The 19534-nt window shown below is 44.0% G+C and overlaps 1 protein-coding gene across 1 annotated transcript in view; it reads left to right on the forward strand.

Annotated features, from left to right (window-relative positions):
• Positions 1-351: 351 nt before the first annotated feature.
• The window catches only part of LOC133646342 (sodium- and chloride-dependent neutral and basic amino acid transporter B(0+)-like), a 68789-nt gene continuing 49606 nt past the window's right edge, over positions 352-19534 (forward strand). Inside the window, exons 1-3 of the mRNA XM_062041637.1 lie at positions 352-396; positions 484-628; positions 704-835. Coding sequence (XP_061897621.1) covers positions 352-396; positions 484-628; positions 704-835 — 322 coding nt within the window. The remainder of the gene's footprint in view (positions 397-483; positions 629-703; positions 836-19534) is intronic.

Here is a 19534-nt window from a genome sequence, read left to right on the forward strand (position 1 = left end):
TACCCGTCCAAAATAGTCAAAATCCTCCGTGTTAGCATTCCATTCAGTTGTAAACAAATGTCACAAATGGCATTCTGGTCACCTGTGAGCAGAATGTTTCTACCTCCTGTTATTTGTTTGAGGCTAAATTGCTGAGTCTTTTAGGAATGGTTGAAAGGACAGTCTTGTATGTAGGAGACAGGTGGTGTCCACCACCACCTCCTCTGTTCTGTTTTTTATTTTATTTTCTGTTGTTTATTGTATTTATTGAACACCACCAACCACCATTTGCACAGTTACTGTGGACAGCTACTTCCTTTGTTACTTTATTTTACTTGGTGACTATGGATTGGCTTTTTGTTTGTCAAATAAATGAACCCTCTTGAATATCTTTATAATTCTGAGGTCTCAAGGCTGGTGAGTATGACTTTACATACTTTGGTCGTGTTGTATATATTCGTATTCCGATTGTTTCAACTTTGCATGCATACCTCCTGTGTGCAGGACACTCCTGGGGTCAAAGGCCAAGAAGTTCATGAACGTGCGAACTGGACCAACAAGACAGAATACGTGCTCTCCATGATGGGTTACGCTGTTGGTTTGGGAAATATTTGGAGGTTTCCATACTTAACTTATAAGAACGGAGGAGGTAAACATGTCTCAGTGCATTACCGATGTTGGCAAAAAAGTGTCAATCATGTTTGCTTATTCCCTTTCCGAACAGGAGCCTTTGTCATTGCCTATTTGATCACGCTGCTTTTGTGCGGCATTCCTCTTTACTTCCTGGAAAGTGCCATCGGTCAGTTCTGCAGCCAAGGCCCGGTCAACGTGTGGCGAGCGGTACCGCTACTTCAGGGTGAGTTCAGAAGATCAACACAGGAACAAAGTTTGACACTTGCTGTTCGTTGTTCTCTTATTGGCTGCAAGAATGTAAACAGGAAGAAGTTTTGCCGCGTGAAGTTGTGAGTGAAACAACACTAAACTGTCCTCTAAGAACTATCGGGGAAATCTGCTTAAGTCGGGTTAGGGTTATACGGTATACCGGTATTAGTATAGTACCGCGATACTAATTAATCATATTCGGTACTATACCGCCCCACCCCCGCCCCCCGTCGTCGTCATCTCGTGTCATTGCTGGTTTACGAGCAGACAAGCATGTTCTGCAGCGCACAATCACTGAGTACTTACAAGCAGACACAGTGTGTAGACAGAAAAGGGAGAACGGACGCATTTCGGCCTAAAAACTAAAGATAAAGGTGAAGTTATAACACTGAAACACCCTCAGGAAGAGGTGCTTTAAGACATGGTTAGCTAGCTAGCGGCTAACATCCATCCGCAGTCGGCAATGTTTTAGCTATTTCTAAATCACTAATCCTCGCCTCCATGGCGACAAATAAAGTATGTTCCTTATAAGTATGAGGAATAGCTAAACACGCTTCACTACATCACCGTAGCTCACCGGCGTCAGTGTAAACAAACGCTATGGGTGGATCTACACCTAACATCCACATCCAGGAGCGTATCTAGTCGATACCACTATGATTACATCGATGTAGTTTAGCATCACTAAATCTTCTTTACTTTTTTTAAATTTATATTATGTTTATAAACTCAGGAAATATGTCCCTGGACACATGAGGACTTTGAATATGACCAATGTATGATTCTGTAACTACTTGGTATCGGATTGATACCTAAATTTGTGGTATCATCCAAAACGAATGTAAAGTGTCAAACAACAGAAGAATAAGTGATTATTACATTTGAACAGAAGTGTAGATAAAACATGTTAAAACAGAAAGTAATCAGATGGTAACAGTAAATGAACAAGTAGATTAATAATTAATTTTCTACCACTTGTCCTTAATAATTTTGACAAAATAATAGATTATAAATGACACAATATGTTACTGCATACGTCAGCAGCTAAATTATGAGTCTTTGTTTGTTTACTTATTACTAAAAGACAAGTTGTCTAGTATGTTTACTATTTTATTTAAGGACAAACCTGCAATAATAAACATGTTTAATGTACCCTAGGATTTTTCGTTCAAATAAAGCCAATAAAGCAATTTTCTGTGGTCCCTTTACTTAGAAAAGTACAGAAAAGTATCTAAATACATTTTGGTACCGGTACCAAAATATTGATATCGGGACAACACTAATGCTAGGTTCACACCAACGGCGCTTTGACGGCGCTTTGACGGCGCTTTGACGGCGCTTTAAAGCGGCATGCAAAGCGGCATGCAAAGCGGCATGCAAAGCGGCGTTATAGCGTAACAAAGCTTGATTAAAGCGTGAGGGTCCTAATGGATCGTGGGAAAGCTTGTTGTGAAGCGGGACATGCGGCAAGTTCGCCAAAATTTTTTAAACGGTTTAAAAAAATTCTGCGCTCTGTCAAGAATGGAATAAAGTGCCGAGAGCATATGAAATCCTGAAAAAGCGTGACAAAGCTCAGCAAAACTTGACTAAAAGCGTAGGAAAGCTTAACAGATCTTGGTTCAAAGTGCGGACCCCTACAAATAGGAAGTGACCGTGAGATTGACTAGTGACATTGAAACTTTTATGTAAAACCAACACAGGATTACAAAACCATTCTCTTTTGCATCATTGCCTTTTTTATACGATGATCATTGTTTCTGTACTTCTGTTAGAGTTTGCTGTTTGATGTTGCAGTTTGACATTACTGTCTATAATTTTTCTGTATGAAAATCCATCCATACATCCATCCATCTTCTTCCGCTTATCCGAGGTCGGGTCGCGGGGGCAGCAGCTTAAGCAGGGAAGCCCAGACTTCCCTCTCCCCAGCCACTTCGTCCAACTCCTCCCGGGGGATCCCGAGGCGTTCCCAGGCCAGCCGGGAGACATAGTCTTCCCAACGTGTCCTGGGTCTTCCCCGTGGCCTCCTACCGGTCGGACATGCCCTAAACACCTCCCTAGGGAGGCGTTCGGGTGGCATCCTGACCAGATGCCCGAACCACCTCATCTGGCTCCTCTCGATGTGGAGGAGCAGCGGCTTTACTTTGAGCTCCCCCTGGATGGCAGAGCTTCTCACCCTATCTCTAAGGGAGAGCCCCGCCACCCGGCGGAGGAAACTCATTTCGGCCGCTTGTACCCGTGATCTTGTCCTTTCGGTCATAACCCAAAGCTCATGACCATAGGTGAGGATGGGAACGTAGATCGACCGGTAAATTGAGAGCTTTGCCTTCCGGCTCAGCTCCTTCTTCACCACAACGGATCGATACAGCGTCCGCATTACTGAAGACGCCGCACCGATCCGCCTGTCGATCTCACGATCCACTCTTCCCCCACTCGTGAACAAGACTCCGAGGTACTTGAACTCCTCCACTTGGGGCAGGGTCTCCTCCGCAACCCGGAGATGGCACTCCACCCTTTTCCGGGCGAGAACCATGGATTCGGACTTGGAGGTGCTGATTCTCATCCCAGTCGCTTCACACTCAGCTGCGAACCGATCCAGCGAGAGCTGAAGATCCTGGCCAGATGAAGCCATCAGGACCACATCATCTGCAAAAAGCAGAGACCTAATCCTGCAGCCACCAAACCGGATCCCCTCAACGCCTTGACTGCGCCTAGAAATTCTGTCCATAAAAGTTATGAACAGAATCGGTGACAAAGGGCAGCCTTGGCGGAGTCCAACCCTCACTGGAAACGTGTCCGACTTACTGCCGGCAATGCGGACCAAACTCTGGCACTGATCCTACAGGTATAATACAGTACACATACACTGTATGAAAATGTTAATAATAAAGACAAAATGTTACGTTTTATAAAAGAAATGCCTTTTATTATTTTCAACTAGCATAAGAAATGAAAGATAGATATTTATTAAGATGACAAAAATAAAAGAAATGAAGATATAAAACATAATATAACGGAAAAAAAAGAGAAATTGAAAAAATAAATGAATATAAAAAATGTGTGGATAATTGCCTTTTATTATTTTCAACTAGCATAAGAAATGAAAGATAGATATTTATTAAGATGACAAAAATAAAAGAAATGAAGATATAAAACATAATATAACGGAAAAAAAAGAGAAATTGAAAAAATAAATGAATATAAAAAATGTGTGGATAATTGCCTTTTATTATTTTCAACTAGCATAAGAAATGAAAGATAGATATTTATTAAGATGACAAAAAGAAAAGAAATGAAGATATAAAACATAATATAACGAAAAAAAAGAGAAATTGGAAAAATAAATGAATATAAAAAATGGGCGGATAATTGCCTTTTATTATTTTCAACTAGCATAATAAATGAAAGATAGATATTTATTAAGATGACAAAAATAAAAGAAAAGAAGATATAAAACATAATATAACGGGAAAAAAAGATAAATAAATGAATATAAAAAATGTGTGGAAAACAGTATAATGAGTTTTTCACTTTTTTTTTAAATTTTTGTTGTAACAATGCACAACAGAGCTTGATAATCGTGTCAGATCCTGATTTAAAGCGTCAGGATCGCATCAAAGCGTAATAAAGTTCAATAAAGCGTAATAAAACGTATCAAAGCGGGATTTAAAGCGTATCAAAGCGGGATCAAAGCGTGAGGAACGGTAACAAAGCGGCAACTAATTCGTATCAGAGCGTATCAGAGCGTATCAAAGCATAACATTACTTCAGAGATCGGGATATTCGTGGAAAAATTGACAAAAATGACGGCGCTTTGCTCGCCGCTTTAAAGCGTGGCAAGCGCCGTTGGTGTGAACCAGGCATAAGTCAGGTCTAAAAGTCCCATTTCTACTGGAAGTAATCACCCGCCTCTCGCTAGAGGAACCCACCCCGTATAAGCACCCGCAAATTATTTGGGAGAAAAAATGGCTTAAAATAAAATGGAGCTCTGCCAATAGTCAACAGACGTGGTAGCTTTGAGTTTGATCCTTTTGGGTTGGTTTGGGTAAAAGGCTAACTTGATGTTGCCGTTAAAATGCGCGTGTAATGTTAGCAAGGTAGCTCGCATAGCTATGCTAGAGTTGCTAATGTCCTCCTGTCTCCCTTCTGAATTAAGGAAAGAAAGCTTGATATGTCACAGCTAATTTTAATTACGGACTGGCCAATCAGAGGCAAGATAAGGCGGGTCATCGAAAGTAGTAAGTAATCATAACAGACACTCAGGTCACATGACGACGAGGGAGTAGGAGACAGACGGACGCTTCAAGCTGACCATTCAAAAAAAAAGAAACATACTTGACAAAGATTTTTCCTTTGGTGATGAAGACGACGTGCAGGAAACCCACAATAATGCGTGTCATTGGCCATATTTAGACAAATCTATGCGTTTAGAGAAAACAATGCCCAAAACCTTAGATTTTAGTTGTTTACTCTGTAAAGCAAAATCCTAACTGCTCTCTTTATCTAAGACGTGGAACACAAATTTAGGGACGCACATTCAGGTTAATTCATGAAAATTTTTACTGCACATAACTGTTAGCAACTGTTCCCAAAAAACACACAAGTTTTTTTGTCAAGATATAGATAGATGCTGTTTTTTTTACTGTAAGTAGCGAACATGAATAACATTATAGGGGTGGACCAAAGAAAAGGCAAACTAAATACATAGAGTTGGTTTCAAATTCGAAATGGTCTCAGCTGACGAGGTGCTTAAAAAATTGAGCGCGCTCCACCCAAACAAGGCCACAATTTCAGTCAGTTGGGTGTGGGTAACCTAGAGGTAGTTGTAGGGTGTCCCCAGCTAAATGACAGATAGTTAATAGTAATATTTTTACACTCTCCGTTACATGAACATTGATTTTATACATGTGGGACCATAAATAGAAATGTTGTTAAATGTAGCTTGGATGTAGCTAGCTACTTTTGCCGTGTTTTATTACAAAATTTTTTTCGGGGATAACTGTCAGGTTCAAACACCGAATTATCTATTAAACAAGACAAGAAGCAAGGAATCAAACAGAGACAGGATTCAATTTAGCTCATGAGGAGAGCGCGTGTGGACCTGCACCCTCCGTCAGTGTCACCCCACCGCTCTGAGGAACAAGCTCCACACGCCTCCTCATTTATTTGGGCATTTCCTAATTACATAGCTGCAGCTGCTTCTAAGGGGAGGGGTTATAAACAGCTGCTGCACTGGGTCTTAAACAGTTAAAACATAAAGGTGCTTGGAGCGGTGTCAGGTTTGCCCCCTCTCTGCTTGTAGATTTCGGGTCCTGATAAGGTCCTTCCTGTGGTTGTCCAAGATCTGAGACACCGACACCTCTACGGCGCATTCCATCGCACACAGTGGAGGTTTACAAACTGTCTGCCTTTTGCTTGATAAGATCAAAGACAGCTTTGGAGCACCGGTGGATCGTAACCACAGGCCGCAGGGCAACCTGAACTCAAAGCAAACAAGTTGTGTGATAAATTATATACAATTATTCTGACAATAACTTCACCTGTAGCTTAGCTACATTTAATCCAGAGTAACTTGTAGTGTAGTTTACTACATTTTCCAAAAAAACTTGCCCATCACTGGTTGCCGACAATTATATTTGTCGACAATAGTCTAGTTTACGGCCGGAAGTGGGTCACTCGCAAAAACATTGCCAGTGCTAACATGTAAAGTGTAAGGAGGATATTTGCTCTTATCCTCGTTAAAAACATAAATACTTTGCTCATTTTGCAAAGCGGACCTTGTTTTTATGGCAGTACATCTGAGATACGCCAGCATTTAGAGCGGAGACATGATGTCGGACATTTGGAGGGAGGATGTGGACTCAGCCTCGGTAAGAGTGTTAGCTTCTACCTTGCTAGCTAGCTAACAAGAGTGAGACCAAGTTGTGTGAAAAATAACTTTAACTATGATTTTAGCCAAAGTCAGCCAGCTAAACTTTGTTTACATCAATTCAAGTATGTTTTTAAAGGCCTACTGAAACCCACTACTACCGACCACGCAGTCTGATAGTTTATATATCAATTATGAAATCTTAACATTGCAACACATGCCAATACGGCCGGGTTAACTTATAAAGTGCAATTTTAAATTTCCCGCTAAACTTCCGGTTGAAAAACTCCTTTGGATATGACGTATGCGTGTGACGTCATGAGGGCAAGGGAAGTATTCAGAGCCCGTAGAATCCTATACAAAAAGCTCTGTTTTCATTTCATAATTCCACAGTATTCTGGACATCTGTGTTGGTGAATCTTTTGCAATTTGTTTAATGAACAATGGAGGCTGCAAAGAAGAACGTTGTAGGTGGGATCGGTGTATTAGCGGCTGGCTGTAGCAACACAACAAGGACTACTTACTTGGATAGCAGACGCCTAGCCGATGCTAGCCGCCCACCCCACGGATGATCGGGTGAAGTCTTTCGTCGCGCCGTCGATCGCTGGAACGCAGGTGAGCACGGGTATTGATGAGCAGATGAGGGCTGGCTGGCGTAGGTGGAGCGCTAATGTTTTTATCATAGCTCTGTGTCCGGTTGCTAAGTTGCTAAGTTAGCTTCAGCGTCGTTAGCAAAAGCATTGTTAAGCTTTGCCAGGCTGAGAATTATTAACCGTGTAGTTATATGTCCATGGTTTAATAGTATTGTTGATCTTCTGTCTATCCTTCCAGTCAGGGATTTATGTATTTTGTTTCTATCTGCATTTGAGAACGATGCTATCACGTTAGCTCAGTAGCTAAGTGTGTCACCGATGTATTGTCGTGGAGATAAAAGTCACTGTGAATGTCCATTTCGCGTGCTCGACTCTCATTTTCAAGAGGATATAGTATCCGAGGTGGTTTAAAATACAAATCCGTGATCCACAATAGAAAAAGGAGAGAGTGTGGAATCCAATGAGCCAGCTTGTACCTAAGTTACGGTCGGAGCGAAAAAAGATGCGTCCTGCACTGCCTCTAGTTCTTCACTCTAACGTTCCTCATCCACAAATCTTTCATCCTCGCTCAAATTAATGGGGTAATCGTCGCTTTGTCGCTCCGAATCTCTCTCGCTCCATTGTAAACAAAGGGGAATTGTGAGGAATACTTCCGGTACAGGCAAGGCTTTTTTTATCAGCAAGCGAGCAAAAGTTGCGAACTTTATCGTCGATTTTCTCTACTAAATCCTTTCAGCAAAAATATGGCAATATCGCGAAATGATCAAGTATGACACATAGAATGGATCTGCTATTCCCGTTTAAATAAAAAAAATTCATTTCAGTAGGCCTTTAAAGCAACATCAATTTGTAATGCTGTAAAAACACACACACCAATGTGTAGGTAAGGTATCATAAAATTAAACATACAATCTATTACATAGCCAACATTTTAAGAATGAATCAAAGATACAATTCGACACATCGAGTCTATTAGAGTGCTAAAACTGCCAAGAGTTAATCAATATATCAGTGTACAGCTTTTTAAACATCACAAAATTATTTTATTTTTGAGGAAGTTAAATTTTGTGTTTTGTTGTTTTCATTGCTGCTATTTTTTTAATACATAAACAAGGTTAATTGTTTTTTAGCACCGTTCCCTTGTTTTAAATGGACACATTTTAATAATCATTTAAAATGTTGTAACAACTGAATGATCAGCACAGTTACATTATGAATAGATATTTATGAATGAATTAGTCATCTTTGTTGTTTGTAAACACATGCCTACTAATAACTTAAGCTGCATTTAGAAGTTGATGGAAAAATTAGAGCCATTAATTATGCGTACGCTTATTATTCGACTAATCATTAAGGTAATCGTTGACTAATCGACGATCAAAATAGTCGTTAGTTGCAGCCCACTTCTGAGTGTTCCGTTGTTGTATGTGATGTGTGTCGTGTATTACGTAGATATAAAAGCGCTATATAAATCTAATCCATTATTATTATTATTATTTTTATTTTTTGGAAAGTAAGTATAATATCTGGTGACGCTCACATAAACACAGCATAATGAAAATCACATGCATTAATTTGCTCGAGTGAAAACCACCCGGCAAAGGAGGGTTGAAGACATAAAGATGCTACATTTGACAGAGAAAACGTCAGAATTGTAACTCGGAACAACGAAATCAAACTTGGAAAATGCTCTGGCATTGTTTTGGATTACAAGATCGTTGATATGTTCATGTGGCTGTCAATCAAAAATAGATCCAGCCTCCGACAGATCCTCCAATCATCATGCAGAAGCCCGGCGTCCTGGTCAACCAAGGCCAAGCCTACTTTCCATTCACTTCCAGAGACGCTCAGCGTCCGTGGGCGGGACAAAGTCGAGCATTTATCCAATGGCTGTCTAGTTTGGCTGCAGTGGAACAACCTACTTTATGCTCCCACTAGGCCTACTCAGTGGCCTAGTGCTTAGAGTTTCCACCCTGAGATCGGTAGCTTGTGAGTTCAAACCCCGGCCGAGTCATACCAAAGACTATAAAAATGGGACCCATTACCTCCCTGCTTGGCACTCAGCATCAAGGGTTGGAATTGGGCGTTAAATCACCAAAATGATTGCCGGGCGCGGCACCGCTGCTGCCCACTGCTCCCCTCACCTCCCAGGGGGTGAACAAGGTGATGGGTCAAATGCAGAGGACAAATTTCACCATTTTAATTACAGCAAGGTGGTCTTGCCGCTGGGCCTTAGGCCTGTCGCACCTCCACCGGTGCCTGTGGTGGACTGTGCATGGCAGGGACGTCCTCTTCCCTGAGGCAGGCCTAAACCTGACCGCATACCAGAAAAGGTTTTGCTGCAAGGTCTTCAGCTGGGGACCACCTCTCATTGATGTTTCGCCCCTTAGCCCAGAACATCTCCCGGTGGCGCCAGTGAACAGTGAACAGTGAACAGGGACGTCTCCCTGACACCCCCTGCAGCAAAACCTATTTGGATGTTGCTCCCCAAGCCTTGTCGCGTCGTTTCAGCCAGAGCCAGTGGCTAGTTTTCTCTGCTACTTCTGAAAGCTCCTTGGTGGATCTGCTCAGGGTGGCTCCACGTAGTCCCAGGGCCCTGAGCAGGTGTGGTGTTGTTCTGCCCACAAAGCTTCTGGCTTCCACCTCCACTGGATACAGTCTCACCCTCCATCCACTTTCTCTGCACTGCGTGACCAGGTCTGCATACTTTGCCTTCTTTCTCTCGTAGGCAGCTACCAGTCCCACCTCCCATGGCACTGTCAGCTCAATCAGTACTACTGACTTCAGAGCTGCAGACCACAGCACCACATCTGGTCTTAAGGTGGTGCTGCATATCTCCTGTGGGAACTGGAGCTGCCTACCCAGGTCCACTTCCATCTTCCACGCCGCCCCTAGTGTTAATAGCTTGGCGGGTGGTCTCTTGCTGAAGTGTGTCGCAGGTTCCCCCTGCCTTAGGAAGTGGATCCTGCATTGGCTTTCTGCTGGACTCTGGTTGTTTGCCTCCTGACGACTTTTCTCCAGCACCTCTGCCAGCTTGCTGAGCACTTGGTCGTGCTGCCATCTGAGCCGACCCTGTGTCAGCGCCATTTTGCAGCCTGACAGAACATGCTAGAGTGAGGCATTGATGGTCCCGCAGAGGTCGCAGGATTTCTCTATGCCAAGCCATTGGTGGAGGTTTTTAGGGCTCGGGAGGGTGTCATATGTTGCCCTGATGAGGAAACTGAGGCGAGCCTGTGGCAGTTTCCAGAAATCTGCCCACCTGATTGCTCGGTTCGAGACACCCTCCCAAGTTGTCCAACTCCCCTGCTGCCCCTGTGCCACAGACCTTACTCCGAGCTCTTCCTGCTCAATCCTGGTGACCTCAGCAACAACAAGGTCCTTCCTCTCCTTCCTGCCTGCCTTGGACCATAGGATGGGTGGATCGCTCCATCCAAGAGTGCCATTTTACACTTAAGTCCTGAGAATTTGCGAAATGTAGCCCTACTCTCAAACTTAAGAATAAAAGGTATTTATCGACTTTCTTAGTCTAAGAATCACTCCTACTCTCCACGATATTTAAGAGACCTTCAGAGGTGTCCTAAGTGGTAGGAGTTGCCAGCAGGGGATGGCACTGAGGCGAGAGAGACGTGCGCAAACGTTCAGGGAGCGGAAGGATGTACTGGCTTTGTTTGATGACGATCAGCAGCTGATCAAACGGTATCGTTTAGACAGAGCGGGTATTATTTTTGTGACAGATTTAATAATTTTCGATTCCATGTTGATTTCTGCATGTGGCTGCAGTGGGCTAGTATATATAGAGCCACCCACACCAGTTTCAAATGAGTTGCCTAATTAATGAATTGGAAAGAAAATGTTATGAGAGTAGCGTATATGTGTGTGTGTGGCCCTTTAGTAGGTGACAGCATGTGAGGTGAGTGACGTCAGTGAGTGTGTGGGCGAGAAAAGAGAGGGAGCGGTAGCGTGAGTGCGGGCGGGGACTAGTTTGTTTTGTGTTGGATTGGCTGTGTGCAAGCAATCAATAAAGCAAGATTTGCAACTAATCGCCGGACTCATCATTCGCCCTAAAGTCGTCCACTGTGGAGACCCACTGCCGGGTAAAGTGAAGGGTGTTGCCCCGAGCATACATCGGCCCTGGAGAAGTGTCTCCCCTGCGCTCTTCGACTACGGTCTGGGAGCAGGAAGCAGGAAAGGTGCAACAAAAAGGAAACTTTTTTTTTTTGATTCATTGCCAATATTGTTTGTTTGTTTTGTATTATTTTGTAGTTTATTGTCAACATATACACTCCCATTGTCCACTTAAATATTTCTAAGATATTTATTCATTCTTAGACAAGGGATTCCCTTCCGTGATTGGTCATTTCTATGGACACAGAAATGACGTCACCTAAAATTCCGTTTACAGCACATAGTAATGTCGTAATTCAGCTCTGAGTGTGAAACTTAAGAAAGTCCTACACTTCGCTGAAAGTGTGAGTAAGACGCTTGATAACTAACTTTTAAGTGCAGCTTTCAGCGAAGAATTTCTTTACTCTTAAGTCAACTCTTAGCAGACTTCTTAGGAGTAATTCTATGAAGCTTGATAAATATCAATCAATCAATCAATGTTTATTTATATAGCCCTAAATCACAAGTGTCTCAAAGGGCTGCACAAGCCACAACGACATCCTCGGTACAGAGCCCACATACGGGCAAGGAAAAACTCACCCCAGTGGGACGTCGGTGTGAATGACTATGAGAAACCTTGGAGAGGACCGCATATGTGGGTAACCCCCCCCCCCCACCCCCCCACCCCCGCTCTAGGGGAGACCGAAAGCAATGGATGTCGAGTGGGTCTGACATAATATTGTGAAAGTCCAGTCCACAGTGAATCCAACACATCAGCGAGAGTCCAGTCCATAGTGGGGCCAGCAGGAAACCGTCCCGAGCGGAGACAGGTCAGCAGCGCAGAGATGTCCCCAACCGATGCACAGGCTAGCGGTCCACCCGGGGTCCCGACTCTGGACAGCCAGCACTTCGGTCAGATACGGCCCTAGGTGTATAGAGTCTTTCAAGGCTTCGGATGGGCTGATCCACGATGCGTGGGATGACTTCTCCGCTGACGGTGAAGGTGACTGTTGTTTCTCTCCCCCTTTTGCATTGAGAAGCTCCTTGACTTCTGAGGCTTGAACTTCATCCTGGCCCAGGTGATCAGCTCATCCAGCCTCTTAAGTAGCCTGGATGTGCATGTGGCGGTTCGTAGCAGGCAGGTGATGTCGTCCATATAACTCCTTAGGGGCGGGAGCCTCTGGCCTGCGGGCAGCCGGACACCACCCACCACCTGCCTTGCCCCGATCAGGATGACTTCGAAAGCTGCCACAAAGAGGATGGGGGAAATGGAGCATCTCATTGCGATCCCTACCTCCAGTTGTTGCCAGCCAGTGGTCACCTTCTTCAGTGCAAAGCACATGTGCATGTCCTGGAAGTAGATCTTGATCATGGTCCTGATGTTATCTGGGATGTAGAAGAATTCCATGGCATAGTCTACGAGCAGGTGTGGCACTGACCCATTGGCATTGGCTAGATCTAACCATATGACGTGCAGATCTTTCTTCTCCCTCTTAGTGGTCTGGATCTGTTCCCAAATCATAGAAGCATGCTCTACGCAACCAGGAAAACCTGGAATCCCGGCTTTCTGGCAGCTGGTATCAATGTAGTTGTTCTCCATGAGGTAGGTAGTCATTATTCTTGCCATCATAGAAAAGAAGACTTTTCCCTCCACATTCAGTGGGGCTATGCTCCTGAACTGCTCGATGGTCTTAGCGTTCTGTTGTTTGGGAATAGAAACTGCCACTGCCCTCTGCAGTATATCCTGCTGCCACCAGTCTCTCCTGGTTGCCCTCCAGTCTTCCCTGGACTCCAACTGCTCTATTCAAAGTAGCCACTGTCTCCAGAAATGCATTTTAATTACAGCAAGGTGGTCTTGCCGCTGGGCCTTAGGCATGTCGCACCTCCACCGGTGCCTGTGGTGGACTGTGCATGGCAGGGACGTCCTCTTCCCTGAGGCAGGCCTAAACCTGACCGCATACCAGAAAAGGTTTTGCTGCAGGGTCTTCAGCTAATGATCGTCACACCTAATGTGTGTGACAATCATTGGTAACTTTAACTATATTGAAGTCAATGGACACTCAGCTTTGACACCGTTTAAAGCACTGTTATGCTACCACAAGGGATTAGAAGATAGTTGTGTCAGCTGTTGGGAAAGTTGTTGAAAACAAATTCTAGTGAAGTGTTTTTCAACCAATGTGCTGCGGCACACAGTGTACCATGAGATACAGTCTGGTGTGCCGTGGGAGTAGGGATGATGTTCGAAAACCGGTTCTTCCGATGCTTCGATAAGAAAATAACAGATTCCATGGATTCCAATCCCTTTTTGAGAACCGGTTCCCGTTATCAAAGCCACGATACCGTATTTTCGCGACCACAGGGCGCACCGTATTAAAAGGCGCCGTGTCAGTTACGGGTGCTATTTCTATATTTAACGCATAAATAAGGCCCAGCATATTTTTGGGCGCAGGCATGGTTAAACATAAGCTAGCTTAAAACATACGCTAGCATGCATGGACACTGTTTTAAAAAGGCAGCAGGGACTTCCGGTTGGCGACAAGATGGAGTAGTCGCACTTTTTTCACGCTCCCGCAAATTTCATTCCTACCATTCTGTATAGCTCGACTGAGTGCAGTAATTGCTACTAACGTTTTAATAGTACTAATACCTTTTCGCGCTAAACGAGAAAATGTCTAACAGAGCCAAAAAGGAGGAGCAAAGGAAGGAGGATCTGGCGGCAAGTACCATCATGGCTACGCTAGCTACAATGCTAGCGGACCACAAGACTTCTCTCTCGTCGGAGTTTAACTCCGCCTTTTCCAAACTCAACAACACGCTGGACTGTATTCAGACCACACTTCTGGAAAACCAGAAGCGTCTCTCCTCACTAGAACTGTTTGCCGACACGACCAGCCAGGATATGCTGGCTATGAACACCAAGCTAACATTCGTAACCGAGGAGAAAGCGAGGCTAAAAGCTAAGCTAATAGACTTGGAGAGCAGAAGTCGTCGGAACAACATAAGAATTGTCGGCGTACCCGAAAACATCGAAGGTCCAAACCCAACAACGTTCTTCTCTCAACTGCTGGTCGAAGTCTTTGGTGAACACACGCTGTCGTCGACCCCGGAGCTGGACCGTGCCCACCGCTCGCTAACAGCAAAGCCAGGCCCCGGTGAGAGACCGCGTGCTATCGTGATATGCTTCCACCGATTCCAGACGAGGGAGCTGGTGGTGCGGGAAGCTCGGAAACGCAGGGGCAAACTAAAGTACAAGGACTCACCGATACACATCTTCGAAGACTACTGCCCTGAAATACTGGAACAGCGGGCCGTGTACCGGGACGTCATGAGGGATCTCTACAATCTGGGCCTCAAACCAGCACTCCACTATCCGGCCAAGCTAATGGTTTCAACCGAAGGTGGAAAGAGACGACGACTCGCATCTCTCAAAGACGCCCAAGATTTCGTCAAATCCCACAATCAACGCAGCCAAGAACATTCAAAAGAGTAATCTCAGTTGGTATGACTTTATTGAAACTTTGTTTGATACGATGTGACTACCCCACAGTGCATGGCAGGACGGCGCTAGCTTGGCTAACTGCAGCCATGTCTGGAGCCCACACTGCCGGCACCAACCTTAACAATCATCGCCTGCTTTATCACGGTTAACCATCCTAACATATCGGCAACTCCAGGCCTGACCGTGAATATTACATCTGGGTGGTCACTCATTGGATCCACTTTCATTCACTCTTTGTTTAACCTTTCAGCTAATATATTATACTGACATTCTAGAGCTAACCTGGTTAATATACAATTATCATCATTGTTTAAACAACCCGCAACATTGGTAATTATGTTTTATTTTGCTACATCGACACGCAAATTATTTGGTCTCCCCTTTACATTTATTTAACATGTTCTAATAGATATATATTTCTACACTGTGGTTAACTTTTTCTGTTGGTATTTGACCTAACTGCTGACCTACTTATCTCTTGGTTGGTTACTGTTATTCCTTACCCACACACCCATGATGGTATACACGTTCATGCATGGGTGTGTGTGTATGTATGTATACATATGTATATAGGTGTGTGTATATATGTATATGTACATGGCACCACTTGTACTTTGGGTTGCTATATGTTTTTTGAGTTGTTTACACTTTTATAATTTATTTTTCTCGCTTTCTTAAGTTATCTTAGTACTGGGTACTATGTTTCCTGAGGGAATATATTGCAGTTTTGATGCACTTTAAAATGTTCTGACTCAGTTGGAGCCAATCTATTGTTCTCGGGAGGTGGAAAAAAACGGAAGCCGATATGGATACGTCCACGCAGGCGCGAGGACAGCGCACTGCTGTGAAAAGGACACTTAAGGTTCAGTTTCGACAATGGGGTTCTCAGGTCCTGGGACGATGGCCCTGTAGGTGGTTCCCAGGTTTAACCCACCCGGCATTGTTGTATGTTGTTGTGTCTGCGAGTATGTGTGTGAGTCTGTTGTGTTTTCTATATGTATGTGTTTTTATGGGTTTGTTTATCTCCTCATTCCTTCCTCTCACGCTTCTGTTTCATCCCCCCCTCTTACCAGTACTCTCTGCAGTTTCCAGTTATCATGCTTCAGCCCCCCTCCTGACCTGCGTGTATACATCAGCCCGTTCTGCTCTCCTAGTTGGACATGGTGAGGTATGACAAGCGCCAGTAATACACTTAGATTTGTCTCATGGAATGTGAGGGGAGTGGGGAGCGCCACTAAAATAGGGAGGGTCTTGACCCATTTGCAAAACCTCAAAGGAGATATATTTTTCATTCAGGAGACCCACCTTCGCAACAGAGAGATTTCACGACTCAAAAGAGGCTGGATCAGCCATATTTTCCATTCAAAATTCAACGAAAGGGCCAGGGGCACAGCTATCCTTATTCGTAAAAATATTTCGTTCGAACTCAATCAAATTGTAGCAGACCCGGCTGGTCGTTATATTATTGTGTCCGGAAAGCTGCAAGGCACCCCAGTCATACTCGCTAGCGTTTATGGACCCAACTGGGATGACAGTTCTTATGTGACTAAATTGTTTACATCATTTCCGAACATTGGAAACCATTTTATCATTATGGGCGGGGACTTTAACCTGGTACAGGATCCTGTACTGGATCGATCATCTAACAAACTGGCTCCCTTATCTAATTCAGCTAAAACACTTGATACTTTCGCTAAACAGTTAGGTCTTACAGACCCATGGAGACATGCCTCCCCTACAATTAAACAATTTTCCTATTTCTCCCATGTACATCACACTTACACTCGGATAGACTTCTTTCTTCTCGACAATAGACTACTTTCCAAAACCAAAACATGTAATTACCATAGTATTGTAATCTCGGATCATGCCCCCACCTCAGTAGACATCAATATGGACACTCAACCTAGACCCCTTAAACAATGGCGATTCAACTCAGCCTTATTAGCAGAAGACCGCTATAAGAATTTCCTACAAGATCAAATTAAGTGTTTTTTCGAACTGAACGACTCACCAGAAATCAGAAGAGGTATACTGTGGGAGGCATCTAAAGCCTATATTAGAGGTCAACTTATATCTTTTGTTTCAAACCTAAATAAGACAGAGACCATTCAAATCACTGAGCTGCTCCGCAAGATTAAGGATCTTGACGATAAGTACGCCTCAAACCCAGACCCGACACTATATAAAGAACGCCTTCGCCTACAAACTGACTTTGACCTTATGTCTGTCAATAGAGCGAAATTACAACTGCTCAAATCCAGACAACGATTTTTTGAATCTGGGGAAAAAGCTGGCAGGCTCTTAGCCCACCGGGTCAGGGAGGAAGCATCTTCGAGACTAATCACGTCTATTCGCTCTAACACAGGAGAACTACATACTGATCCAGCTAAGATTAATGAAACATTTGCTGCATTTTATACAACATTATATACCTCAGACTGCCCCCCTTCCTCAGATGAACTGTTTAGCGATAAAACATTCCCCCAGATAGAATGTGGGGCTGCGAGGGGCCTGGGCCAGCCCATTAGTGTCATTGAGATTACGGAAGCCATCAAATCATTACAGAGCAATAAATCACCCGGCCCGGATGGCTTTAGTGCAGAATATTACAAAACTTTCTCCAGTGTTCTTGCTCCGGCTCTAAGAGACATGTATAATGAAGCTTTTCTGCAGCATCGCCTCCCAGAAACCTTATCGAGGGCCACCATTTCTCTCATCCTAAAAAAAGAAAAAGACCCCCTGCTTTGCAGCAGCTATAGACCAATTTCGCTCTTAAATGTAGATCTAAAAATTCTATCCAAGGTTCTCGCTCTCCGGCTCCAAAGGGTGATGCCTTCTATCATCTCGTTGGATCAAACCGGTTTTATGCTAGGCTGGCAATCCTCACACAACACTCGGCGCCTCCTAAACATTATCCATTCGCCAAACCCCTCGACCCCGGAGGTGGTAGTATCCCTCGATGCGGAGAAAGCCTTTGACGGGGTTGAATGGGAGTATCTATTTGAAGTGATGGGTCGGTTTGGTTTTAATGAGGATTTCATTCTCTGGGTTAAACTTTTGTACTCGTCCCCAGTAGCTTCGGTACGTACAAATAATACACTATCCGCCCCAATTTTTCTTAAAAGAGGCACTAGACAAGGTTGCCCGTTGTCTCCATTACTGTTTGCTATTGCGATAGAACCCCTTGCTCTTTGGCTGCGCGCGGAGGCAGGCTTTAAAGGTATCACCCGGTCGGACACGCTGCACAAAGTCTCGCTTTATGCGGATGACCTGCTCTTGTACATCTCGGACCCTGCTAGCTCGCTCCCGGTAATATTTGACATTCTGGAGCGGTTTGGCACACACTCGGGCTACAAATTTAACTACCAAAAAAGTGAGCTGTTTCCGATTAATTCCTTAGCTAAACAGTTACCACGATCTTTAGCAGCATTCAAATGGGCACATGACGGGATTCATTACTTGGGAATCCTTATTACTCCGGCTATGTCTGATATGCTCCGGGCAAATTTTTTACCTCTAATTGAAAAGATGGAGAAGAACTTTGCCCGCTGGTCTGTTTTACCACTATCTCTCGCCGGCCGGATCAATCTGATCAAGATGATCACTCTGCCTAAATTCCTCTACCTTTTTCAACATATCCCCATATTTATTGCTAAATCATTTTTCGATAGTTTAGACAAATCAATATCCAAATTTTTATGGGGGGCCGGATCGGCCCGAATCCGCAAGTCGGTCCTACAATCCCCCAAATCTGAGGGAGGGCTTGCACTCCCCAATTTTAGACAATACTATTGGGCGGCTAACGTACAGAAACTCCTATACTGGATGGATGGAGGCTCTCAGACCCTCCCGGCCTGGGTATCCCTCGAAACGGCGATCCCACACTCCTCATTGCACTCTTGCTTATGCTCATCACTCCCTTTCCCATTTAAAATTGAAGGCGCAAACACCATTGTATCGATCTCCATTAAAATATGGAACCAGCTACGTAAACACTTGGGTTTTCAGGGCCCATCTATATTGACCCCGCTACTTAAAAACCAATTATTTAAACCTTCCCGTACTGACCCCGCATTCATGACTTGGCACGATCATGGCATCACCACTGTGAAAGACCTCTATGCAGATGGAGTGTTCTCATCCTTCACTGAACTCTCTTCCAAATACGATTTGCCGAACTCCCACCTTTTTCGTTTTTTTCAGGCGAGGGACTTCGTAAAGAAACAGTTCCCACACTTTCCGAATCGTCCTCCGGAAACTCTTATAGATACATTATTATCTTTGAGCCCTAATCATAAAAAATGTATCTCTGTGTTATATACCTCTTTAAGTTCAGTTGCTCCAAACTCTCTATCGGTGATAAGAGCCTCGTGGGAGGGCGATCTTAATACCAACATATCCGACCAACACTGGGACTCTGCCCTGAAACTGGTTCACTCCTCCTCAATATGTGCCCGCCATAGTCTCATCCAATGCAAAGTAATCCATAAAATTCATTACACTAACTCAAAACTATCCAAAATCTACCCCACTGTTAGCAATACCTGCAATAGATGCAAACAATCTCCGGCCGACCATGTCCATATGTTCTGGTCCTGCTCTAAACTA

The sequence above is a fragment of the Entelurus aequoreus genome, linkage group LG01 (assembly GCF_033978785.1).
Source record: "Entelurus aequoreus isolate RoL-2023_Sb linkage group LG01, RoL_Eaeq_v1.1, whole genome shotgun sequence".
NCBI lineage: Eukaryota > Metazoa > Chordata > Actinopteri > Syngnathiformes > Syngnathidae > Entelurus > Entelurus aequoreus.